At 39.8% G+C, this 27,552-nt stretch overlaps 1 protein-coding gene and 1 non-coding gene across 3 annotated transcripts in view; both read right to left on the reverse strand.

Annotated features, from left to right (window-relative positions):
* EPB41L5 (erythrocyte membrane protein band 4.1 like 5) overlaps window positions 1-27,552 on the reverse strand; it is a 141,982-nt gene that overhangs the window by 26,031 nt on the left and 88,399 nt on the right. For both annotated transcript variants that reach the window (XM_068545386.1, XM_068545385.1), the window contains exons 17-18: window positions 7,150-7,301; window positions 4,665-4,762 (exon numbers count right to left, since the gene is read on the reverse strand). In XM_068545386.1, the coding sequence (XP_068401487.1) occupies window positions 4,665-4,762; window positions 7,150-7,301 (250 nt within the window). The remainder of the gene's footprint in view (window positions 1-4,664; window positions 4,763-7,149; window positions 7,302-27,552) is intronic.
* LOC137765555 (U4 spliceosomal RNA) lies at window positions 12,173-12,313 on the reverse strand. The gene has a single exon (XR_011074203.1). It is a non-coding gene; the product is annotated as a U4 spliceosomal RNA (small nuclear RNA).

Consider the following 27,552-nt stretch of genomic DNA (forward strand, 5'->3'; position numbering starts at 1 on the left):
TATTTTGAGCTGAAGGCAATTGAGAAGAAGCAGATACAAGAAACACTCCGTCCTTACCCTATTTGCCTAAAAGCAGGACAGAAATTTACAAAGGAGTCCCTCCTTCCCTCTCTACCGGGAAGGACAAATGTTAATCCCTGCAAACAACTCAAACCCTTATCATGAAAAGCAAGGACTTAAAGCTGCATAACAAGCCTTACTGCTGTTTACCCCGCCTTTCCTTGTACTCTCCACCAACTACCCCTTTCTTTTTTCTGACTTTAGCTGAAGATGGTATTTAGCTGCAATTCTAAGCCACCTCTGAGAGTTACTCACTCTTCCCTGGTAGCTCCCACCTATACCTGAGATACACATATCAATCAACTTCTGTTTTTCTCTTGTTAATCTGTCTTTTGAAACAGAGGTCTCAGCCAAGAACTGAGAATGGTAGAGGGGGAAATTATTTCTCTCCCCTACAGCAGTTACTGTCAAATAGGAGATATTTGCCTTTGCGTTTGTAAAAGTATCATTTCTATTTACTGCTTACATAATACACAACAGCCCACAGATCCCTGGACAAGGGTGACCTTTGCACGGCTAATGTCTGAAGACTTCCCCAAAGGGAAGTCACACCCATCACCACACCTCCTGTGTCCAAATTGAGGGTAGAGGGAAAGAAAGTAACCACTTACAGAACCAAACTATCAATAAAACGTTTGGAGTCACTTGTGTCAGGGACAAAATGGAGACAGTCAACACAGGCACACGAAGGACACTTAACCTAACCTTGCAGCATGTACAGCTCTCCTCAGAGGTCGGCAGAGGACCCCAGCCAAGCCCCACACACTAAGTCCGTCCAAGCCAGCTCTGTGCTTCCTGTTGCCCTAACTCAGCTACTCTGATCCAAATAAGAAAGAAGACCACTAGGCAACCAGGCAGCTGAAAAAAACAAAAAAACTTCTGCATTTCTCCCATAAAACCCCTTAATCTGTCAGCAACTTGGAACTTAACTGCTCCCACAGTCTTGCGTTTCCAGGCTTGCAGGTCAAAATCCTTGCAATAAGTTCATCTTTTTGCTTTGTCTTATTCAGAGTGCAGATTTTGGGTTTTGCTATACTTTTTGGTTATACCCTATTAAGGTTTGGATACAAAGAAAATCAAAAGCGTAAAAACGACAAAGATTATTCCAAACCTTGTGTGGTAGCAACCTGCTGCTAGATTACATTCCCAACAACAAGAGAAGGACAACCTGCAGGCCAAACCTGGCCCACACCTGCTGTAGTAAGTAAACCTGATGGGAACACGGCCATACCCGGGCCCAGTGGCTGCTCTCCCGCCACGGTGGCAGAGTCGAGTACAATGACAGAGACTGTACGGCGGCCTAGACCAAACTATTTACTGACCTTTTAATGAAACAGGCTGCCAACCTGTGGTCAAGAGAACAGTCATCGTGCCTGACTTTTAATCCTTTCCCTAAAAAGATGAGTGGCTAAAGACCACGCCTTCACTGTGCCCCGACCCCACTAACAAATGCAGGTTAGGTTTTGTTTCAAGCATTTTGTAAAATTTTCTGGTCAAGGAACAAGAAAAAATGATTCTTGAAATGAAATTTGAAGATAAAGAAAATTCTGGAATTGTCTCAAGTAATTAAGAAGAAGAAGGTAACTCAAAAATCTATACATCTTGACACAGCATAAGCCCTAAGGACTTCCAACACAAGGTCAGGCAGACACCGTGAACATATTTCCAACACGAGGAGGCCCCGAGGAAGGGGAAAGTCCCCACGACGACACTGAGAGCCGTCAGTGTCAGCACCCCCAGGTGGAAAGAACGCTCGCTTCATGCCACCACCAAAGTATCCAAAGAGCTGATCAAGTTAGGCTTAGCCTGAGGAACTTCCCACGCTGGGGAATCTGCTGCTTCCTAAGGCATCCTGTTCAATTCGCAGATATGTTAGGACGTGTTTTCCTACACCGAGGTGAAATCTGCGTAACTCTATCATCCTCACTGACCCTAACTCTTCGCTGAGGCTCCTAAAAAACAAGTTACTTCACTCCCTGTGTCACATCATACATAGCTCCTCAGATAGCCCCGAGATTACCGAGCCTCCGCTGTAACTGCGTCTCAAGACCCCTCACCACGCTCCTTTCTCAAACCCCTTTCGTGTTCCTAAGTTACTTTTCCCTCGCTCCCTTTGCGTACTGTGGTTGGATCCCCCCTTTCAAGCCCTTTCAGTTAACACGACAGAGGCGTCTCAGCAGCCACACTTCATACTCTGTTTACAGATTCTCAAACATTTTTTACACATGCTTGTTACATTCTACCTCCCGACCTTAATCCTACATTTGTGCCAGACTTGTCATAATATATATTCTTAAATCCAAACCATCATTCCAGCCTGTCAAAGTCTTCGTGGATCCGGATTCTTGTCTTTCAAACTGTACTCCCCAGCTGTTACCAACTGAAAATTCCATCAGCAGAGGAGACCTGCGATATTTCTATGGGTGAGACAGGTCCAAGTTTCCGGAGGGCCAAGATTTTGTCATTCTTCTGTGGATTCCCCACAATACTTACTATTTTATATCTTATTAAAAGTAAACAACACACAGGTTTGTAGGACTGAATCAACAGTGTACGGGTTCTCAAGTGACCGTATCAACCCTGGGTGGCGCAGGTCTGAAGGGGAGGAGGGCCCTCTGAAGTGGGGCCTCAAGACACGAGCTAGCAGTCCGCTCTGCTGTCAGTAGCGCTAGTCCGAGCCTCACGATTCTGGGGCTGGCTTAGAGCTTCTCAGTTACCCAATTCTTAGAGCTAATCGTCCGACAACTGACACTTTGTTTTAGAACAATATATTTTATTTACAATAGGCTTTTCATCATAAAATTACTTTACTCAGTAAAGCTGATGTTAAGATTAATTTGCATTCCTTAAGCAAACATTAACTGTTGATGGCAGAGGTACAGAAATCAGAGTGGATTAAAAGTGTGTCATATAAATAAAACATGAATCAACTTGAGAACTAAAATGTTGCTGCCATATCAGCAAAGGATGTTGCAGCCATCAAGCCACCACATTACAGCCGCCTGACAGTGAGCCCTGAGGGAACTCAGGACTGAAACAAATGGGCTGCCCACTGTCAAGTTCATCTAGAGTCATCCACTGCAGCCCCCTCCCCCAACACGGCGTACCCTGAGGGGACTCAGGATGGAAAAGGACAGGATGCTGGCCCCAGAGAGCTGAGGTACATATCAAAGGAATGATTTCAGTGAGCCCAGACTCTTGCACCTTCCCATATATAGAAAAGCACTAAATCCCTTAACGTGACATGCCTGGTTTTCTTTTATTAACAGTAATCTTTCGATGTTCCCACTACCGGGTCTTTGTTGCAAAAACTCCTATACATCCTCCCCCGCCTCTTTGGAGCCGGCCCTCAGAGCTATCTCAGATGCTGTGTCCCAGGCTCAAAGTACTAAGAAAGTCCACCAAATAACACACATCTCTCAACTTTTAGGTTGTGCTCTTTTTTCAGTTGACAAACTTGCACACAGCACTAGCTGAAGAGTTATTAACTAGTCTGATATCCCTTATTTATTAGTACAGTACTGAATTCTTTCCTGTTATTCCTGCCTGGCACTGAGTAAGCCCTCACTAAGTATTCGCTATTATTTTCCTAGCTACGTGAGCCCTAAAATACTCCTTGATGGCATACCATCCTTCACCTAACCCACTCTCTTACTCCCTGGCCTATCTTAAACCCACACTTGTACTCATTTTCCCAAGGCTTCAAAACGAATTTAATAGATCCTCTGGCTGAGAGGCTCAGTTACATTACAGCAAAGTGTGCAGGGAATTCTGCAAAAGAATCAAGCAGCTACTCGATGCATTTCCAGCGTGACAAACACCCTCTGCTCCCCACCTTCACCACCCCGCCAGGGTTCACCTGGCTTCGTTCTTCTTCAGGATCACTCCATGCCTCCGCTAAATTTTTGTCAAATTAATTGCCAACCATCTAAAGCTTGCATCTAAAGCTTTCAATTAACCCTTCTGTCTCTGACTCCGCATTCCCCTACCTTACAGAGACAGTAGAAAAAAATGACAATGTGAAGGAGACAGACCAGTATCATTGAAAAATACTGAGGGGTCAAAAAAAGGAAAGACTTTCTGAAACTGAATCAGCTTCTAAAAGACATTTCTAAGAAAAAACATAATAGAAGGAAAAAAAAGAAGACTTGGATTCAAAAGGACAATCTTAACAGCGACTATGTAAGAAAGAAGAACATCACTCTGTGCTCCGTACTGGTCTCTGAAGAACTCCAGCTAGTTATCCAGGGACGAAAGAGCACTGCAAGTCACATGTTCCCCTTTCCTCTTTAAAACCAAACCAAAACAAAATTCATTCAACAGGCCTGGGCTGGGCTGAATAAAAATAAAGATTTAATAACCATATCACTTTTGACTGTGTTTAAAAAAAACTTGAGATGACCTTATAGTTCGTAACGCTGATGCCCACGTTTCCTCCTGCACATCCACAAATCTCACCTTTTTAAATGGTGAAACAGGTTGATAAGCGTTCAGCACAGACAGATTTCCCAGGGAAAGAAAAGAAAAAGTACTGGCTTTCGATGGAAATGACTTCTCAGAGGTCTGGAGCTGTGGGACAGGCAACAAAGGAGGACTCTGAATACCTGGGTGCTGATGTTAACGTCCCTGTTGGGATGACTGGCTGGCAAAGGACCGCTTTCCATTTCAAGGTGTTTGAGCTTCTCTGAGGCATCTTTTAATGCTGAAAAAAAAAGGGGGAAACAGCCGCTTAGTCTGCCAGGCTGTCACAGCCGTGTGAGGGTGAAGACTTAGGCTTTCTCCACACCCCTCAACATCAGTTACCATCAATTACAGGTAATAACCCAGATCACTATGGAACAGATATTCTTTCTATCACCAAGAAACTCTCCATTAATTTGATTAAGAGCTAACCTAAATAGGAACATCACCCTGTATCTGCTCTGCTGGATGCGGAATCCCCATGGCATGCGTGGCTAAGAAAGCTCACAGCCACGAGAGTAGAGGAAAAGGCACAGGGCACCTGTGACACGGCCTTCCTTCCTAGGCACCACCCAAGCTCCCCCTGCAAACCTCAGCACTTGGCTGTTTCCTTTCCTTGGTCCTGACTACACACAGCCTACAACTAAACGTACGTGGAGCAAACTGATGAAGGACACACATTTATTCACTCACTGACTCAACATATTACATATTGGTGACATCAGGTGTGATGAAGGACAAGCGTTTTATCTTCACTACATGCCACCAGGCTGCAAAACACACTACAGATGAAATCCTGCAACCACTGAAAGATGATACATTAAAGACAATTTAGCTTTAAATGAGTTGTATTTAAATTCACAATTGTTAGTTGTATTAATCTTATTTTGCAGGGACCAATTTGGTAGGAGTTTGAATTTTTACATTGTCCACTTGACAAAGAAGCTGTTGAATGCCTAATAATTTCTATATAATCAGGCAGAAGGGAGGGGAAAACTATGAAATCATTTGCTCTTGGTCAAAGGGATCTTCCAAAAGTGTCCATCAATTAATTCTATACATCTTTCCCTTGGCTACACATTAGAATAAGATGTGGAATTTTTAAGAAATACTGATTCCCAGAGCTGACCCTAGAACAATGATATCAGATTTCCGAATGTAGTTTTCTGCCATTGGTAGTTTTTAAAATTCTCCAGGTGATTTTTAAAAAAAACTAAATTTACTTATTTATTTATTTTTGGCTGCATTGGGTCCTCGTTTCTGCGTGCGGGGGCTGCTCTTCATTGCAGTGCGCGGGCTTCTCATTGAGGTGGCTTCTCCTGTTCCGGAGCACGGGCTCCAGGCGTGTGGGCTTCAGTAGTCGTGACGCATGGGCTCAGTAGTGTGGCACACGGGCTTAGTTGCTCCACGGCATGTGGGATCTTCCCAGAACCCGTGTCTCCTGCATTGGCAGGTGGATTCTTAACCACTGCGCCACCAGGGAAGCCCCAGAACAAATTTTTAATGCCAGTTACCAGCAGTACTTCAGCATGTTCTATGAAGCAGAAGCACTGTGCAACTTTTCATTAATGTTTCTTTCTAAATTACTAAATACTATTGCTGTATTCTACACTCCTCAGAGACAACAGCATACTCACTGGCAATTTCCAATAAGTTGTTTAAAGAGAGTGTCTTAATTTTAGCAACAGAAATCAAAATTGGCAAGAGCCACATAAACATAAGCTGCTTTTAAATGAACACACACTGAGATTCAACAGAAAGCTCCTGTTTAAAGACAGTTTATGCTTTAATATCAAATCAAACTCATAAGTATATAGAAATTTTCAATGTGTAATTTACTGTTTCCTTTTAACCTTTTAAAAAGTTAAGGAAAGCAGCATTCTTTCTGGATTATTAATTTTTGTGGGTCTGGGCAACAATAGCCCTCATTAATAACAAAATACTAGGGCTTCCCTGGTGGCGCAGTGGTTGAGAATCTGCCTGCCAATGCAGGGGACATGGGTTCGAGCCCTGGTCTGGGAAGATCCCACATGCCGCGGAGCAACTAGACCCGTGAGCCACAATTACTGAGCTTGCGCGTCTGGAGCCTGTGCTCCGCAACAAGAGAGGCCGTGATAGTGAAAGGCCCGCGCACCGCGATGAAGACTGGCCTCCGCTTGCCGTAACTGGAGAAAGCCCTCGTACAGAAACGAAGACCCAACACAGCCATAAATAAATAAAATAAATAAATAAATAAAAATTAAAACAAAACAAAACAAAACAAAATAAAATACTCTCTGTGAACTAATGGAATGTCCAAACATTCATTCAATCCTGTGCCCTAGATCTCTAAGGAAACTTTTTACTCTTAATTTTCACTCAAGAAACAAAGTAAAAAGCAAATTTGAAAATTCAAAAATGTTTAAGAACTTATAAATGATACAAATGTTTAATGGTCTCAATTATGTGATCTTAAATATTTCAATGGACCCTTAAGCCAAAAAGGCAAGAAGGCATAACTATTCTACAGTAACATTTCAAATCCAACTACTGCATAAAATATTCTTAGAGGAACTGCCATTTCAAAGGCGGGCAGACTAGGGCGATGCCAGTGATGTTACACAGAATGTCTAGTTACGCCTCACTCACCTTCCAGCCCCTCTAATCCAGCCTGCCTGGCGGCTGTGCTCACTTCGCCTGGGGCTTGGGATATGGCCATGGTGTCAGGTGCCCCAACTACATCATCAATGGTTGTTTCCAGTAAGTCTGGACTATCTAGCAAATCAATCTTCAGAGGCAAGCTATAAAGGTAACAGAAAACTTAATTAAACCAAGAAGTTTATCTGGAAAAGAATTTAAAATACTAACAAAAATCTCCGCTGGAAAAATAATTCATTTAATAGTTTGGATCCCAAGTAGTTTATTCATCTGTCAAAACCCTCTGGGCAGATTCTCTTCCATCCAAGATGGAGTAAAAGGAACTGAATTTAGCTTCCCAACTGAAATAACCTAAGGGGAAAACAATGTACAAGACATAAGACCTCAAACAACAGAAGGCAGTGATCCTGAGCTTTGGAAAACAAATGAGGAGCCCTGTGCTTGACCTGAGGGAGTCCCCGGGCCGGGGTGCAGAGGGAGTGCAGTGCGGCAGAGCACAGAGGCCCCCCTTGGCTGACAGCGCAGGGAGACCAAGGCAGCCGGAGTTCACAGCACAGGCTACCAGACAGGAGAGAGCAGCCCGGCAAGGAGAGAATCCTACAGGTCTGCAGAGGCCCCCCTCAAGTATGCAGGAGAGCACTGATCAGGGAACGTGTGTAAGGAAACTCCCTGAGGCTGGGAAGGAACTAGTGGCACTCACACTGGGCCACAGTGCCCCCTCCACGGACAGCATGTAAAAAAACGTAATTCAAGGGCATTTAGTATTAGGAAGGTCCTGCCTCTGTAGTAGAGAGTAATTAACCCAGACTGACCATGGCAACAAACCCACTTAACACATCATAAAAGACCTGAAAGGATCAAACTGCTTCCAAGTAACTTAACTGCATCCCAAGACAAAGCTCAAGAGGACTGAGAGGAACACAGAATGATCTGGCACACAACAAAGTAAATTTCACATGTCAGGCACCCAAAGATTATCAGGAATGCAAAAAGGCAGAAAAAGACATCTCATACTAAAGAGAATAATCAGTCAAGAGAAACTGACACAGATACCAGAATTAGCAGTGAAAGACACATAGTTATTGTAACTGTATTCCATATCCTCAAAACTTAAGCAGAAACTAGAAGATACAAAAAAGCCCCAAACCAAACTACTAGAGATGGAAACCACAATTATCTGAGATGAAAAATATACTGGATGAGATGGACAGCAGATTAGATTTTAGAAAAGATACTGAACTTAATGGCATAGCAATAGAAACTATCCAAAATAAAAGACTCAGGGAAAAAGGAATCTGCCAAATTAAAAGAATGTCAGTTATTCTTTGTGGGACAACTTCAAGCAACCTACTGTATGAATAACTGGAGTCCCACAGTGGGGGCGGGACACAACAAATATCTGAAGAAAAGAATGGCTGATGTGTTTACAAATCCAATGAAAACTATAAACCCACAGATCCAAGAATTTCAGGAAACCCTAAACACGAGAAACATGAAGAAAACTACACCAAAGCATATCATAACCACACTGCTTAAAGCCAATGATGAAAAGAAAAACTTAAAAGCAGCCAAAACATTGTATGTTCAAAGGAGTAAGATAAGGATGACAGCAAGCCAAAGCAATCTTTTATTTTATTTTTTTATTATTAACCTATTTTATACATATTAGTGTATACATGTCAATCCCAATCTCCCAATTCATCCCACCACCACCACCACTCCCCCACCCCACTTTCCCCCCTCGGTATCCGTAAGGTCAAAGCAGTCTTGAGAAAGAAAAATGAAGCTGGAAGAATCAGGCTCCCTGACTTCAGATTATACTACGAAGCTACAGTCATCAAAACAGTATGGTACTGGCATAAAAATAGAAATATAGATCAATGGAACAGGATAGAAAGCCCAGAGATAAACCCTATGGTCAATTAATCTAAAACAAAGGAGGCAAGAGTACACAACGGTGGAAAGACAGTTTCTTCAACAAACAGTGCTGGGAAAACTGGACAGCTACATGTACAAAACTGAAATTAGATCATTCTTTAACACCATACACAAAAATAAGCTCAAAATGGATTAAAGGCCTAAATGTGAGACCGGACACTATAAAACTCCTAGAGGAAAACATAGGCAGAACACTCTCTGACATAAATTGCAGCAATATCTTTTTTGATCTGTCTCCCAGAGTGATGGAAATAAAAACAAAAATAAACAAATGGGACCTAATTAAACTCAAAAGCTTTTGCACATCAAAGGAAACCATAAACAAAACGAAAAGACAACCCACAGGTTGGGAGAAAATATTTGCAAATGATGTGACCAAAAGGGGATTAATCTCCAAAATTTACAAACATCTCAAGAGGCTTAATATCATCAAAAAAAATAACCCAATCAAAAAGTGGGCAGAAGACCTAAATAGACACTTCTCCAAAGAAGACACACAGATGGCCAAGAGGCACATGAAAAGATGTTCAACATCGCTGATTATTAGAGAAATGCAAATCAAAACTACAATGAGGTCACCTCACACCAGTCAAAATGGCCATCATCAAAAAATCCACAAACAATATAAATGCTGGAGAGGGTGTGGAGAAAAGGGAACCCTCCTACACTGCTGGTGGGAATGTAAATTGATACAGCCACTATGGAGAAAAGTAGGGAGGTTCCTTAAAAAACTAGAAATAGAACTACCATACGACCCAGCAATCCCACTCCTGGGAATATATCCAGAAAAAAACGTGGTCTGAAAGGGTACATGCACCCCAATGTTCACTGCAGCACTGTTTACAACAGCCAATACATGGAAGAAAGCTAAATATCCATCAACAGAGGAGTGGATAAAGAAGATGTACATATATACAATGGAATATTACTCAGCCATTAAAAAGAATGAAATAATGCCATTTGCAGCAACATGGATGGACCTAGAGATTGTCATACTGAGTGAAGTAAGTCAGACAGAGAAAGAGAAATATCGTATGATACCCCTTATATGCAGAATCTAAAAAGAAATGATACAAATGGACTTATTTACAAAAACAGGAAGAGACTGACAGATTTAGAGAACAAAGGGGGGTTACTAGGGGGGAAGGATAGGGGGAAGACACAGTTAGGGAGTTTGGGATTGACGTGTACACACTGCTATATTTAAAATGGATAACCAACAAGGACCCACTGTATAGCACAGGGAACTCTGCTCAATGTTATGGGGTAGCCTGGATGGAAGGGGAGTTTGGGGGGGAGAATGGATACATGTATATGTATGGCTGAGTCGCTTGCTGTGCACCTGAAACTATCAGAGCATTGTTAATCAGCTATATTCCAGTATAAAATGTTTAAAAAAAAAAAAAGGATGACAGCAGATTTCTTATCAGAAATAATGCAAACTAGAGGTTGGTGGAGGAGTATCTTAAAAGCGCTGAAAGAAGAAAGCGTATCAACCCAAATTTTATATCCAGCCAAAAAGCTTTCAAAAATAAAGGAAAACCTATGTATATACCAAATAAAAGTGAAAACAAACAACCACACAAAAATGTATACACAAATGTTCATGGCACCATTATTCATAATAGCCAAAAACATGGAAACAACCCAAATGCCCATCAACTGAGGAATGGATAAATAAAATGTGGTATATCCACAGAGTGGCATAATAATCAGCAATAAAAGGAGTGAAGTACTGATACATGCTAGGACCCTTGAAAACATAATGCTAAGGGGAAAAAGCCAGACACAAAATACCACATATCGTATGAGTCCATCTGTATGAAATGTCCAGAACAGGCAAATCCACAGATGCAGAAAGTAGATCTGTGGTCACCAGGGGCTGGAGAAGAAAGGGGACTGACTGCTGTGGTGTAAGGTCTGAAGTTAAGCTTCAACAGCACGGGCTGCCTGGACGTCCCTGAGCCTCATGAGGCCCCAAAGGCCCAACCATGAGTTTCCCAGCTCTCACCAGATATGCCCTCCCAGTGAAGAAGGTTCCCCTCAACTATACCAGCTGCATCCCACCATGTTCCTAACCCCACAAGCTTCACTTCTCTGCCAGCCCGTGAAACTGTTCAGACGAGCCAATCACGTCCCCTCATGGGAACCAGGGTGGCTCATTCTCATGTCCCTATAAAGCCTGCCTCCCAAAGTCCATGTTTGTCCACTCTGCTCGCAAGTGCAACACGTACGAGGCCCCGCTGTTGTGGGGTTTCCTCCTCCCCTGAGCCATGAGTATGTGTCTAATAAACTGCTATCTGTCTCACCTGTCCAGGGCTGGGCGTTGTGTGTCTGGCCATCTTGTAGTATTTAGGGTGGGGGATCCCTCCCTCGCCAAAAGTATGAATAGGTGAGGAGCAGAACAACTAATAATGGGGATGGGGTTTCTTTGGGGGAGGGGTAAAACTATTCTCAAGTAAAACTGTAATAAAGGTGGCACAATGCTATCAATGTGCTAAAAACACTGAATTGTCCACTTTGGATACGTAAATGCTATGGTATGTGAATTATATCTTAATAAAGAAAAAAAGAAAGACAAATAAAAGGAATTCATGACCAAAAGACCAGCACTAAAAAATTGCTAAAGGAAGACCTACAGGCAGAAGTAAAACAAACAACGTATTGTGGGGTATAAAACACGGATAGAAGTAAAATGCTTGACAAATGATAGTACAAAGCCTGGGAGGGGAGAAATGGAAGTACACTACTGTAAAGTTCTTATACAACACATGGAATGGTATAATATCCCGTGAAAGCAGACTGTGATAAGTGAAAGTTGTACAGGCTAAAGTAACAAATAAAGTGAAAAAAACCCCCCCAAAACCCAAAGAGTTATAGCTGAGGAGTAAGAAGAGGATATAAATGGAATTTTTTAAAAAACACCTGATTAATGAAAAAAAAAAAAGAGAGGAAGATGGGACCAAGAAACAAATGGGACAAACAGGAAACAAATAGCAGGATGATAGACACAATCATATCAATAATCATATTAAAAGGAAGTAGTATAAACGTACCATTTTTAAAAAAAATTCAGTCTCTGTAGAGACTGTCAAAAATTGCCAATGCTGACTGTATTTCAAGTCATCACGGCAGGGTACTGGGAAGAGTTTTCAATTAGCAATAATCACGCCTCGGATAAACCTCATTGGCTATAATACTGCCACTGTGTAAAGCTAAAACATACCAATTTTCAGATGCAGAGACTGTCAGTTAAGATTTAAAAAGCAAAACCCAATTATGTGCTGCGTACATGAAACACAATTTAAATATGAAGAAACAAATTAATTAACAAAGACTAAAAATATAAATAGAAAAAGATATACCATGCTAACACTAGTCAAAAGAAAGCTACATTGAATATACTGATATCGAAGTAGAGTTCAGAGCAAAGAATAGTACTTAAAATGAAGATGATCATTTCATAAGGATAAGGGGGTCACTTAATCAAGAGAATATAACATTCCTAAATATTTATGAACTTAATGACAGCGCTTCAAAATACATGAAGCCAAAACTGAAAGAACTGCAAAGAGTAATAGATCAATTATGGTTGGAGATTTCAATACCCTTCTTTCAATAAGTGCTAGAACAGAAAATCAGCAAGGGTACAGTAGTCTTGAACAGCACTAACCACCAACTTTACCTAATTGACATTCAGAGAATACTCCATCAAAACATCAAAACACATGTTATTCTCAAGTGCATACAGAATAATCACTCAGACAGACAATATTCTGGGCCATAAAACAAGAGTCAATAAATTCAAAAGGACTCAAATCATACAAAGTATGTGTGTTCTTTGACCAGAACATAATTAAATTAGAAATCCAAAACAGAAAGTTCCTTGGAAAATCCCCAAATATTTGGAAACTATATAATGCACTTCTAAATAACCTATGGATCAAAAAAGATATGAGGGACTTCCCCGGTGGTGCAGTGGTTAAGAATTCACCTGCCAATGCAGGGGACACAGGTTCGATCCCTGGTGTGGGAAGATCCCACATGCCGTGGAGCAACTAAGCCCATGCGCCACAACTACTGAGCCTGCGCACCACAACTACTGAGCCCAAGTGCCACAACTACTGAAGCCCATGCGCCTGGAGCCCGCGCTCCGCAACAAGAGAAGCCACCGCAATGAGAAGCCTGCGCACCGCAAGGAGTAGCCCCACTCGCCACAACTAGAGAAAGCCCGCGCGCAGCAGCGAAGACCCAACGCAGCCCCAGAAAAATAAAAATAAATAAAATAAATTTATTAAAAAGATATGAAAAGGAAATTTAGAAAAGAATTTTGAACTATGAAAACGAAAGCACAACATATCCAAATTTGTAGGATGTCACTAAAGCAATAGTTAGAGGAATACTTATAACACTAAACATCCATATTAGGAAAGAAGAAAGTTTTCAAATCAATGACCTCAGCTTATACCTTGATAAACTAGAAAAAGAGCAAATTAAATACAAAGGAAGAGGAAGGCAGAAAATAATAAAGATAAAAGGGAAAAATAACAGAAAAAATGAATTAAACTGAGAGCTAGTTCTTTGAGAAGTTCAATATCATTAACAACTTCTAGCTAGACTGATAAAAAGAGAGAATACATATTTACAATATCAGGAGTCGGAAGAGTGACACCACTACAGATATTACAGATACTAATATGGTATAAGAGAATATTATTAACTTTATGCCAATAAATTCAATGACTTAGATGATATGCAAAAATTCCTTGAAAGACACAAACTACCAAAGCTCACTCTAGGAAAACAGAAAATCTGAATAGACATAGAAAAGTAAAGAAATTGAATCAGTAATTAAAAATCTTCTCACAAAGAGAAGCTCAGGCCCAGAGGACCTCCCTGGTAAATTCTATCAAATATTTAAAAGAAGAAATAATTCCAATCTTCAACAAAGTATTTCACAAATAGAGGAAAGGCAACATTCTCCAACTCATTCTATGAGCCCATTATTACCCTGATACTGGAGCCATTCCAAACACGTAACAAAAAATCAAGCAAGAAATAAAAGGGACTGTCCACCATGACCAGGTGGGATTTATCATAGGAATGCAAAGTTGGATTAATGTTTCAAAATCAATTAATGTAATATTACATTTTAATAAAAGAAAACATGATCATCTCAATAGATACAGGAAAAGCATTTGACAAAATCCAACAACACTCATGGCAAAAACTCTCAACAAACTAAGAACAGATGGAACATCTTCAATCTGATAAAGGGAATCTACAAAAAAATCAACAGCGAACATCATATTTAATGATGGATGACTGAAATCTTTCTCCTGTAAGTCAGAAACAAAACAAGGATGCCCACTCTGACCACTTCTATTCAACAATATACCAGAGGTTCTAAAAAGTGCAATAAGAAAAAAAAAGGCAATAGAAAAGTAAAGTAAATTAAGGGCCCAAATTAGAAAGGAAGAGGTTTTTATGTGCAGATGATAGAATCCCATACATAGAAAAGCCAATGGAATCCACAAAATGCTACTAGAAAGTAATAAACGAGTTCAACAAGGTTGCAGGATACAAGATCAACATGCAAAAATCAATTATATCTATACACTAGCAACAAATAACAGAAAACTGACATTAAAACAATTCCATTCACAATAGCATCAAAAAGAGTAACAACAGGGGAATTTCCTGGTGGTTCAGTGGGGTAAAGAATCCTCCTTCCAACGCAGGGGACACAGGTTCAATCCCTGGTCGGTGAACTAAGATCCCACATGCCGCGGGCAACTAAGCCCACATGCCACAACTACTGAGAGAAAACCTGTACGCCAGAACAAAGAGCCTGTGCTGCGACAAAAGATCCCACGTGCCTCAACGAAGACCTCACATGCCGCAACTAAGACCCGATGCAGCCAAAGAAAAAAAATAAATAAACAAAATAAATATTTAAGAAAAAAGAATAACAACAGGAATAAATTTAATAAAGGATATGCAGGACTTGTACAGTTAAAACTATAATAAATAAGGAGATCTAAATAAGTGGCAAGACGTTTCATGTTCACGGACTGAACACTTAATATTGTCAAGATGACAATCCTCCACAAACTGATCTATAAATTCAATGCATTCACTATCAAAATCCCAGCAGGCTTTTTTGTAGAAATGGACAAGCCAATCCTAAAATTTATATAAAATTCAAAGGAGCTAGAATAGCCAAATGCATTCTGAAAAAGAACAAAGTTGGAGGATACATGCTACCTGATTTCAAAACTTGCTATAAAACCACAGTAATTAGGACAGTGTGGTATTGGCACAAAAATAGTTATGTAAATCAACAGAACAAAATCGAGAGTCCAGAATTCCTTACATTTATGGTTGATTTTTGCCAAAACAAACCAACGGAAAAAAGGACAGTCTTTCAACAAACGGTGGCAAGACAACTAGAAATACATGCAAAAATATGAATTTAGACACTAACCTCACACCATACATAACAGTGAAATCAAAATAAATAACAGGGACTTCCCTGGTGGTCCAGTGGTAAAGAATGTGTCTTCCAAAGCAGGGACACGGGTTCGATCCCTGGTTAGGGAACTAAGATCCCACGTGCCGCGGGGCAACTGAGCCTGCGCGCCACTACCTGAGCTTGCCTGCCTCAACTAGAGCCTGTGTGCCGCAAACTACAGAGCCCACGCGCCCTGGAACCCACGCGCCACAACTAGAGAGAGAAAACCCGCATGCCACAACTAGGGGGAAGCCCACACACCACAATGAAGAGCCTGTGCACCACAGCAAAAGATCCCACATGTCTCAATGAAGATCTCGCATGCCACAACTGGGACCTGATGCAGCCAAAAATAAATAATAAATAAATCTTAAAAAAAATGAATAATAGACTGAAACGTTAACAGCTGAAACTGTAAATATTTGAAGAAAACATGGGGGAAAAAAATCTTTGTGATTTTGGGTTGGCAAAATGTTCTGAGATATACCAAAGGTACCATCCATAAAACAAAAAGTTGGTAAGTTGGACTACATCACAATGAAATGCTTGAGCTTCTAAAAAACACTAATATGAAAACGAAAAGAGAAGTCCCAGATTAAGAGAACATTTTCACAAATCATGTGTCTGATAAGGGACTGGTTTCCAAACTACACAAAGAACTCTCAATGTTAAAAAGACAAATAACCCACATAAAATGGGCAAAAGGTCCAAATAGACACATCTCCAGAAACGATCTATAAATAGCTGACAAGCACATGGAAAGATGCTCAATATCACTAGCCCTCAGGAAAATGCAAATCAAACCCACAATGAAATCCCATTATTCACCCTCTACAACAGCTATAATCAAAGAGGCAGAAAATAACAAGTGTTGAAGAGGGTGTGGGGACCTGGAACAATCGTTATTTCTGCCCTGGAAACCAGTCTGCCAATTTCGCAGAAAGTTAAAATGTAAGTTCACCGTGCAACCCAGCAATTCTCCCCCTTGGAGTCTATCCAAGAGAACCCGTACCTTACATCCACACTGAGACATGAACAGGAATATCCATAACATTATTCACAGCCAGAACATGGAAACACTGCAAATTCCCAAAAACTGGTTAATGCATAAACCAAATGTGCTATATCCATAAACTGTCTTGCTATTCAGCAACTGAAAGGAGCACACTAGGATACGTGGACGAACCTCAAAAACATTCTGCTAGGTGAAAGAAGCCAGACATGAAACCTTGTATACTGTGTGACTCCATTCACATAAAATGTATAGAAAAGTCAAATTTATAAAGACTGAACTTTTGGGGATGATGAAAATGTTCTAAAACTAGATTGTGGTGGTTACTGTATGATTTTATACATTTCTAAAAATCATGGAATTACAGTAAGTGAATTTCATAATATATAAAAATACTTTAAAATACGTAAAAATAAAACATAAAGTTGCTTTAAAAAATTTTATTCAAATTTAGGATATCAAAACTAGAAAGTAACAATCTTGTTCAACAAAGTTGCAAGATACAAGATCAATATATAAGAATCAACTGTTCACCCATATCCATTCAATGAACAACAGGAAAACGAAATTAAGAAAACAATTCCATCTAGAAACCCCATGTATTCTATTTTAACAGTTTTTTTAAGGAACAAGACTTTCAACACAATTCATCTGCTGTGGCAACGCTGAAAGGTCGTAGACACACTGAGTTAGGGAGAAGGAAAGAAAATGCCTCTGTTCCATGCTTTCCTACAGGAATGAAGGCCATATTTTAATTATATACCCTGTGTCAGGGACCCAAATAAGAAAAAAAATTCTTTTGAAAACTGTTAAAAGGGATAGTAAGAACAAAAAGCAGAACTTCCTTGTTAGTCAAGAGATCTGTGTCCCATAGAGAATAGACTGGTGGTTGCCAAGGGGGAGGGGGTAGGAGAGGGTTGGACTGGGAGTTCGGGGTTGGCAGATGCAAACTACTATTACACAGAGAATAAACAACAAGGTTCTACAGTAGAGCACAGGGAACTATATTCAATATCCTATGATAAACCAAAATGGAAAAGAATATGAAAGAATGTGTGTGTGTACATACATACATACATATATATATATATGTATATATATATATATATATATGAGTCACACTGCTGTACAGCAGAGATTAACACAACATTGTAATTCAACGATACTTCAATAAAAAATAAAGTAAAAAAAAATAAAGAGAGGGCAGACAGCAGAAGCAAGAAGAACTACAATCCTGTAGCCTGTGGAACAAAAACCACATTCACAGAAAGATAGACAAGATGAAAAGGCAGAGGGCTATGTACCAGATGAAGGAACAAGATAAAACCCCAGAAAAACAACTAAATGAAGTGGAGATAGGCAACCTTCCAGAAAAAGAATTCAGAATAATGATAGTGAAGATGATCCAGGACCTCGGAAAAAGAATGGAGGCAAAGATCGAGAAGACGCAAGAAATGTGTGACAAAGACCTAGAAGAATTAAAGAACAAACAAACAGAGATGAACGATACAAAAACTGAAATGAAAACTAAATTAGAAGGAACCAATAGCAGAATAACTGAGGCAGCAGAACAGATAGGTGACCTGGAAGACAGAATGGTGGAATTCACTGCTGCGGAACAGACTAAAGGAAAAAGAATGAAAAGAAATGAAGACAGCCTAAGAGACCTCTGGGACAACATTAAACACAACAACATTCGCATCATAGGGGTCCCAGAAGAAGAGAGAGAGAAAGGACCTGAGAAAATATTTGAAGAGATCACAGCCGAAAATTTCCCTAACATGGGAAAGGAAACAGCCACCCAAGTCCAGGAAGCGCAGAGAGTCCCAGGCAGGATAAACCCAAGGAGAAACACGCCGAGACACACAGTAATCAAATTGACAAAAATTAAAGACAAAGAAAAATTATTGAAAGCAGCAAGGGAAAAACGACAAATAACATACAAGGGAACTCCCATAAGGTTAAAAGCTACTTCTCAGCAGAAACTCTACAAGCCAGAAGGGAGTGGCATGACATATTTAAAGTGATGAAAGGGAAGAACCTACAATCAAGATTACTCTACCTGGCAAGGATCTCATTCAGAGTCGATGGAGAAATCTAAAGCTTTACAGATAAGCAAAAGCTAAGAGAATTCAGCACCACCAAACCAGCTCTACAACAAATGCTAAAGGAACTTCTTTAAGTGGGAAACACAAGAGAAGAAAAGGACCTACAAAAACAAACCCATAACAATTAAGAGAATGGTAATAGGGACATACATATCGACAATTACCTTAAACGTGAATGGATTAAATGCTCCAACCAAAAGACACAGGCTCACTGAATGGATACAAAAACAAGACCCATATATATGCTGCCTACAAGAGACCCACTTCAGACCTAGGGACACATACAGACTGAAAGTGAGGGGATGGAAAAAGATATTCCATGCAAATGGAAAGCAAAAGAAAGCTGGAGGAGCAATACTCATATCAGATAAAATAGACTTTAAAATAAAGAATGTTACCAGAGACAAGGAAGGACACACTACATAATGATCAAGGGATCAATCCAAGAAGAAGATATAACAATTATAAATATATATGCACCCAACATAGGAGCACCTCAATACATAAGGCAAATGCTAACAGCTATAAAAGGGGAAATCAACAGTAACACAATAATAGTGGGGGACTTTAACACCTCACTTACACCAATGGACAGATCATCCAAACAGAAAAATTAATAAGGAAACACAAGCTTTAAATGACACAATAGACCAGATAGATTTAATTGATATTTATAGGACATTCCATCCAAAAACGGCAGATTACACTTTCTTCTCAAGTGTGCACGGAACATTCTCCAGGATAGATCACATCTTGGGGCACAAATCAAGCCTCAGTAAATTTAAGAAAACTGAAATCATATCAAGCATCTTTTGTGACCACAATGCTATGAGATTAGAAATCAATTACAGGGAAAAAAAGTAAAAAACACAAACACATGGAGGCTGAACAATACGTTACTAAATAACCAAGAGATCACTGAAGAAATCAAAGAGGAAATCAAAAAATACCTAGAGACAAATTGCAAGGAAAACATGACAATCCTAAACCTATGGGATGCAGCAAAAGCAGTTCCAAGAGGGAAGTTGATAGCAATACAAGCCTACCTCAAGAAACAAGAAAAAGCTCAAATAAACAATCTAACCTTATATCTAAAGGAACTAGAGAAAGAAGAACAAACAAAACCCAGAGTTAGCAGAAGGAAAGAAATCATAAAGATCAGAGCAGAAATAAATGAAATAGAAACAAAGAAAACAATAGCAAAGATCAATAAAACTAAAAGCTGGTTCTTTGAGAAGATAAACAAAATTGATAAACCATTAGTCAGACTCATCAAGAAAAAGAGACAGAGGACTCAAATCAATAAAATTAGAAATGAAAAAGAAGAAGTTAAAACAGACACCGCAGAAATACAAAGCATCCTGAGAGACTACTACAAGCAATAATATGCCAATAAAATGGACAACCTGGAAGAAATGGACAAATTCTTAGAAAGGTATAACCTTCCAAGACTGAACCAGGAAGAAATAGAAAATATGAACAGACCAATCACAAGTAATGAAATTGAAACTGTGATTAAAAATCTTCCAACAAACAAAAGTCCAGGACCAGACGGCTTCACAGGTGACTTCTATCAAACACTTAGAGAAGAGCTAACGCTCATCCTTCACAAACTCTTCCAAAAAATTTCAGAGGAAGGAACACTCCCAAACTCATTCTCTGAAGCCACCATCACCCTGATCCCAAAACCAGACAAAGACACTACAAAAAAAGAAAATTACAGACCAATATCACTGACGAATATAGATGCAAAAATCCTCAACAAAATACTAGCAGACACAATCCTACAATACATTAAAAGGATCATACACCATGACCAAGTGGGGTTTATCCCAGGGATGCAAGGATTCCTCAATATATGCAAATCAATCAATGTGACACACTATATTAACAAACTGAAGAAGAAAAACCATATGATCATCTCAATAGATGCAGAAAAAGCTTCTGACAAAATTCAACACCCATTTACGATAAAAACTCTCCAGAAAGTGGGCACAGAGGGAACCTACCTCAACATAATAAAGGCCATATACGACAAACCCACAGCCAACATCATTCTCAATGGTGAAAAACTGAAAGCATTTCCTCTAAGATCAGGAACAAGACAAGGATGTCCACTCTCACCACTATTATTCAACATAGATTTGGAAGTCCTAACCACGGCAATCAGAAGGAAAAGAAATAAAAGGAATATAAATTGGAAAAGAAGAAGTAAAACTGTCACTGTTTGCAGATTACATGATACTATACATAGAGAATCCTAAAGATGCCACCAGAAAACTACTAGAGCTAATCAATGAATCTGGTAATGTTGCAGGATACAAAATTAATGCACAGAAATCTCTTGCATTCCTATACACTAATGATGAAAAATCTGGAAGAGAAATTAAGGAAACACTCCCATTTACCACTGCAACAAAAAGAGTAAAACACCTAGGAATAAACCTACCTAGGGAGACAAAAGACCTGTATGAAGAAAACTATAAGACACTGATGAAAGAAATTAAAGTTGATACCAACAGATGGAGAGATATACCACGTTCTTGGATTGGAAGAATCAACATTGTGAAAATGACTATACTACTCAAAGCAATCTACAGATTCAATGCAATCCCTATCAAATTACCAATGGCATTTTTTACAGAACTAGAACAAAAAATCTTAAAATTTGTGTGGAAACACAAAAGACCCCAAATAGCCAAAGCAGTTTTGAGGGAAAAAAACGGAGTGGGAGGAATCAGACACCCTGACTTCAGACTATACTACAAAGCTACAGTAATCAAGACAATATGGTACTGGCACAAAAACAGAAATATAGATCAATGGAACAGGATAGAAAGCCCAGAGATAAACCCACGCACCTATGGTCAACTAATCTATGACAAAGGAAGCAAGGATATACAATGGAGAAAAGACAGTCTCTTCAACAAGTGGTGCTGGGAAAACTGGACAGCTACATGTAAAAGAATGAAATTAGAACACTCCCTAACACCATACACAAAAATAAACTCAAAATGGATTAGAGATCTAAATGTAAGACTGGACACTGTAAAACTGTTAGTGGAAAACATAGAAAGAACACTCTCTGACATAAATCACAGCAAGATCTTTTTTGATCCACCACCTAGAGTAATGGAAATAAAAACAAAAATAAACAAATGGGACCTAATGAAACTTAAAAGCTTTTGCAAAGCAAAGGAAACTACAAACAAGATGAAAAGACAACCCTCAGAATGGGAGAAAATATTTGCAAACGAAATCAACGGACAACGGATTAATCTCCAAAATGTATAAACAGCTCGTGCAGCTCAATATTAAAAAAACAAACAACCTAATCCAAAAATGGGCAGAAGACCTAAATAGACATTTCTCCAAAGAAGACATACAGATGGCCAAGAAGCACATGAAAAGCTGCTCAACATCACTAGTTATTAGGGAAATGCAAATCAAAACTACAATGAGGTATCACCTCACACCAGTTAGAATGGGCATCATCAGAAAATCTACAAACAACAAATGCTGGAGAGGGGGTGGAGAAAAGGGAACCCTCTTGCACTGTTGGTGGGAATGTAAAGTGATACAGCCTCTATGGAGAACAGTATGGAGGTTCCTTAGAAAACTAAAATTAGAATTACTATATGACCCAGCAATCCCACTACTGGGCATATACCCAGAGAAAAGCATAACTCAAAAAGACACATGCACCCCAATGTTCACTGCAGCACTATTTACAATAGCCAGGTCATGGAAGCAACCTAAATGTCCATGGACAGACGAATGGATAAAGAAGACGTGATACATATATACAATGGAATATTACTCAGCCATAAAAAGGAACGAAATTGGGTCATTTGTTGAGACGTGGATGGATCTAGAGACTGTCATATAGAGTGAAGTTAAGTCAGAAAGAGAAAAACAAATATCGTATATTAACACATATATGTGGAACCTAGAGAAATGGCACAGATGAACCGGTTTGCAGGGCAGAAATAGAGACACAGATGTAGACAACAAACGTATGGACACCAAGGGGGGAAGGTGGTGGGGGAGGGGTGGTGGTGTGATGATTTGGGAGATTGGGATTGACATATATATACTAATATGTATAAAATGGATAACTAATAAGAACCTGCTATATACAAAAATAAAATTCAAAAATTCAAAAAAAAAAAAGGACACAGGCAGGCTGCCTCCCCCAAGCTGTTCTTCCCAGCACTTCTAATTGAGCAGTGCAACTGTTGTTTCTTCCCTTGTTCATTCTTTCTTGTCACACAGGTAGAATGGCCCCCAGTTGCCTACCCACTCTGGCTCTATGTGACATCAGTTCCTGCCCCTTTTTCATTTATCCCCTATATCCATATCCATTATATAATTGCCCGTCTGTCTGCCTATCTATCTATCTATCTATCTATCTATCTATCTATCTATCTTTCAGGGGGACAAAAGGATTGCAGCTCCAAACCTCCTATTTGAGAGTTCCTATCAGGACTGATAATATTTTTCACTTAGAAACTATGACACCATCATGGACAAAATCAGTTTGTTTCTCCAAGCATTAAATGCTAGCTACTACTCTAAGAGTATTAACTCCGCAAAGGGCAGTTATATTTAAGGTTATTTAAGAACAAAGACTTTGGCAAGCCTGCAGTGGCAGGGGGCTGTGTGCTTGTTTTGGGCATTTGCATTTTAACAGACTGAGAAATAAATCCACTTTTTAAAGGGAAAAACCATTTACCATCTGCAGTTCATTAACGTCAGGCAGGGAAAATCTGTCGTTCACACACATTTGTGATGCAGTTGGCAGATTCTCCTCTACGGAGGGTTTCATCCACAGTGACTGAGACTGAAACACCCTGCATGGCGTGACACGTGATATGGTGAACCAACCACTCAGCTTCTACTTGGTGTAAAATGTTAGTATAGTATCTGCTCATTTTTTTTCTTGCGACAAACGTCAGTATCGTTGACAGAAGAACTGGTATGGTTGTAGATAAAATGAAAAAAATAAATAAATAAAAATGTACCAAAAAAAAAAAAAAAGAGAGAGGGAGAGATCTATGTCCTAATCCTATCTCTATACAACTTTAAACAAGTTACTTTACCTTGGTTTTCAAAATATGTTCTACAGAGCCCAAAGGATTCCACAGACTTCTACGACTTACCTAAAAAGTGGAAAAGGTGGTAGAGTTTTGGTTTCCCCATGGTAACTTTTTTTATGGGATTTTATTTGGAATTCCCAGATAAATTTAATTAGATGGGTTTCTTAGCCAAAAGTCATTTGGAAACCACTGGAGTAAAGGCACTTCAGGCACTTTTTTCATCTTTAACACTATAAAAATCTACTGATGCAAAACCATCTCATCAGCTCATTTTCAGTCCTTTTTGTACTGGTCCAATTGTCATCCTTCCTAATAAGTGTGAATCAGTACAACTTGTGAGAAAAAAAAGAAAAGAAAAAAAAGAAAAAAAAAAAGGATAAGAAAAAAAAGGGTAAGAACATCAAAGAAAGAAAAAAGGATAAGAATATCAAAGAAAAAAGAAAAAGGATAAAATCATCAAAAGAAGAGATGGTGGTGGGGACGAGAAGAGATGAAACAAAAGTGGCAGAATATTGGAGCTTGTTGAAGCTGGTTGATGTGAATGCTGTGGTTCACCATATGTTGTACCTTTATATAATCCTGAAATTTTCATCAAAAAATTTAAAAAATACGGATACCAATATTTTTGGACAAAACGTGAGAACTGGTGGAAGTTCATCTCCTGCGGTCCTAATATGGACACATGACAGAAAACATTTCTTTTAAACTATACCGCACGTGTCTTAGTCCATTCAGCTTACTTTAACAGAAATACCATAGACTGGGTGGCTTATTAACAACGCAACTTTATTCCTCCCAGTTCCAGAGGCTGCCAAGTCTTGCTGGTAGTTATGGTGTCTGGCGAGGGCCTTCTTTTAAGTTCACAGACGGCTGTCTTTCTGCTGTGTCCTCACATGGCAGAAGGGATGATGGAGCTCTCTGGGGTCCCTTTTATAAGGGCACTAATCCTATTCATGAGGGCTTAATCCACCTTCATAAAATCACCTCCCAAAGGTCTCACCTCCAAACACCGTCACACTGGGGATTAGCTCTCACACGTATGAATTTTGGGGGGGACACACTCAGTCCACAGCATTCAAAAATAAGATTAAAAACTTCACGAATCAGAAATGAAATAGAAATCCATACATAAAAGATGCTGAATTGTCTCAGAATTTCTGAAGAACAATGGTTAAAAAGTGACCAAATTCATATGCTGAAGTCCTCACGCCCCCTACCTCAGACTGGGATCTCCCTTGGAAACAGGATAGCTGCAGATGTAATCAGTTAAGTCAGAATGAGACCATACTGGAGTAGGGTAGGCACTTAATCCAATAGGACTGATGTCCTTATAAAGGGGGAACTATGGACACAGATACACACCCACGAGGGCCATGGGAAGATGAAGGCAGAGACCAGGCGACGCTTCTGCAATCCAGCCTGCCAGCAAACCACCAGAAGCCAGGGGAGAGGCATGGAACAGAACCTTCTCAGAGCCCTCAGAAGGAAGCATCCTGCCTGCACCTTGATCTCTTGGACTTCTGGCCTCTAGAACCGTGAGACAAAATTTCTGTTGTCTCCCAGCTGTAACAGCAGTCCTAGGAAACTAACATATCTCACATTCTAAAGATCTGAGCAGCACTTACTAAAAAGAACCTTAGCGCGCCGCATTATCCAGGCCATAAAGGAAAAGACAAGACGTTCAAAGGGATGTTCTGCAAGAGTATTCAGAGGACAAGAGAGCACCGCCTTTTCTCTTTCTTTCCCCAGGACAGCAGTGGAGTGCAAAATCACATCGAGTAATGGAGGTTCTCACAGAACCTGTGAAAGAGGAGGATGGCATCTTACTTTGTGGTGGGGTGGGGTGGAGATTGCTGAGCATTAGAAACTACAGGGCCCATGTCAGGTGCAGCGCTGGGAGAGCACTTAGGAAAATGTGACGTGTGAACCCTAAGTTTGGGAGTATATGTAAACACATCTCCCGTGTAGGGAAGGACGCCTCTTGGCACGGAGAGGTCCAAACTCCACGAGCTGACTGGGGCTTGCCTTAATAACCTGGGGGCAAAGCCAGCAGATGGACAAGCTACATTTACAGTGTTTGGCAGGGCCAAGAATGCATAGATTCCCAGAGGCCAAATTTGGAATAACTCACACATCAAAATCAATAACAGGAGTGGATGAGAATACATTTTTAAAAATCCATGAGCCTACTAGTAACAAATTATTTCCTTTAAAGGTGAGAGGAAAGAGGAAAGCTCTCTTTTACAGAAGAATGCCACCTCGTATTTGTAGACAGGGCAGAACTGCAAAGTCACCATATTGTAAATACCAAAGTAATAATAATCGATTCAGGTAAAAATTATCAATGGATGCTAAAACCACTAGATAAAAGATTTCAGGGAATAGGATGTCCACTCAGTCTTAAAATGACACTCCACAGATTAAAAGGGAAAAAGGTACTTTTACAGAGAAATCTGGTGGACATCGCCTTCACCAAAGCATTAGTAAAAGTGTTTAATTTGAATCTCATCATAAGACGACAATCACACAAATCTAAGTGGAGAGGTATTCCGCAAAGAAGCCGGCATAGACTCTAAAAAATGTCAATGTCACAAAAGGCAAAAAAGGCGGGGGATGTCTTCATGAGTAAAGAAACATGAGAAACTAATTGCAATGTTGACTGGATCCTGAATCAGACAGGAAAAACAGCTATAGAGGGCATTTATTGAAACATTTGGAAAAATCTGAGTATGGACTAGAAGATAATAGTGTTGTAACAATGTTCAAATTTCTGTGTAATAAATACATTACCTACAAGACTGTCCTTGATGTTTGGAGATACATGCAAAGAGAAGTATTAAGGGATACAGTAAAATAATGTCTGCATTGTGATCCTCAATTAGTTCAGTGAAGAAAAAACTCAATGTCAGCAAATAGGCAAAATATTAACAGGCAGAGAATCTAGGGGGAAGGGCATATGGCTATTCATCCACTATACTTTCAACTTTTCTGTGGGCTTGAAGTTTTCCAAAATTAAAAGTTAGGAGAAAAGACAAAACTTATGCACTTCCTTTGAGCCAAGTTTAAGTCCAGCTTGAAGCCCATTCAATGGAACTCCACCCATGAGACAAGTGTCCGAGGGTAAGATGACTCAAGCAATAAAAGCGTATTCATGGGCAAGAGCTGAGCCCCGAATACGGGAGAGGGAAAGAGCTGCAAAAGGTGAAATATGAAGTACATTACCTATTCTGGGGAAGTGATGGGTTTTATGAGGGCCTCTGAAAAAACATACTATGTGTAGCACAAAAGAACTGGCACTTATATTTATGCCATGACACCTAGCTGGATTACAACAGCATCATTCACATCAGACTTTGCCCCTTTCCTCTTTCTTCTTCCTCAACCCTGAAAGTAAGCACAAGGATAAGTGGGAGAAAGTGAAGGTTAAAAGAAGAAACCACCCTCACCGCATGTATGGGGGGAAGGGGAAATCTTTAAATTGGGTGTAAGATTAGAACTGGAGACTTTCTGTAACTTAAAGTACGCTTCAGTTACTAAAAATAAGATGGTCTTTATACGTACAAATGATGGGCTAGAAAGGGAGGAACTGACCTTGAATAGATGAATACAGTAATTAATATTAGAAAAATAAAGCAGAGGATTCAGCCGTTTACAAAAACAACAGTGATAAACTCCCAGTAGTGAACTGGGGCTCGAGCCAGGAGGAACTCAGGGAGCCGAGAG

The sequence above is a fragment of the Eschrichtius robustus genome, chromosome 5 (genome assembly GCF_028021215.1).
Source record: "Eschrichtius robustus isolate mEscRob2 chromosome 5, mEscRob2.pri, whole genome shotgun sequence".
Lineage (NCBI taxonomy): Eukaryota > Metazoa > Chordata > Mammalia > Artiodactyla > Eschrichtiidae > Eschrichtius > Eschrichtius robustus.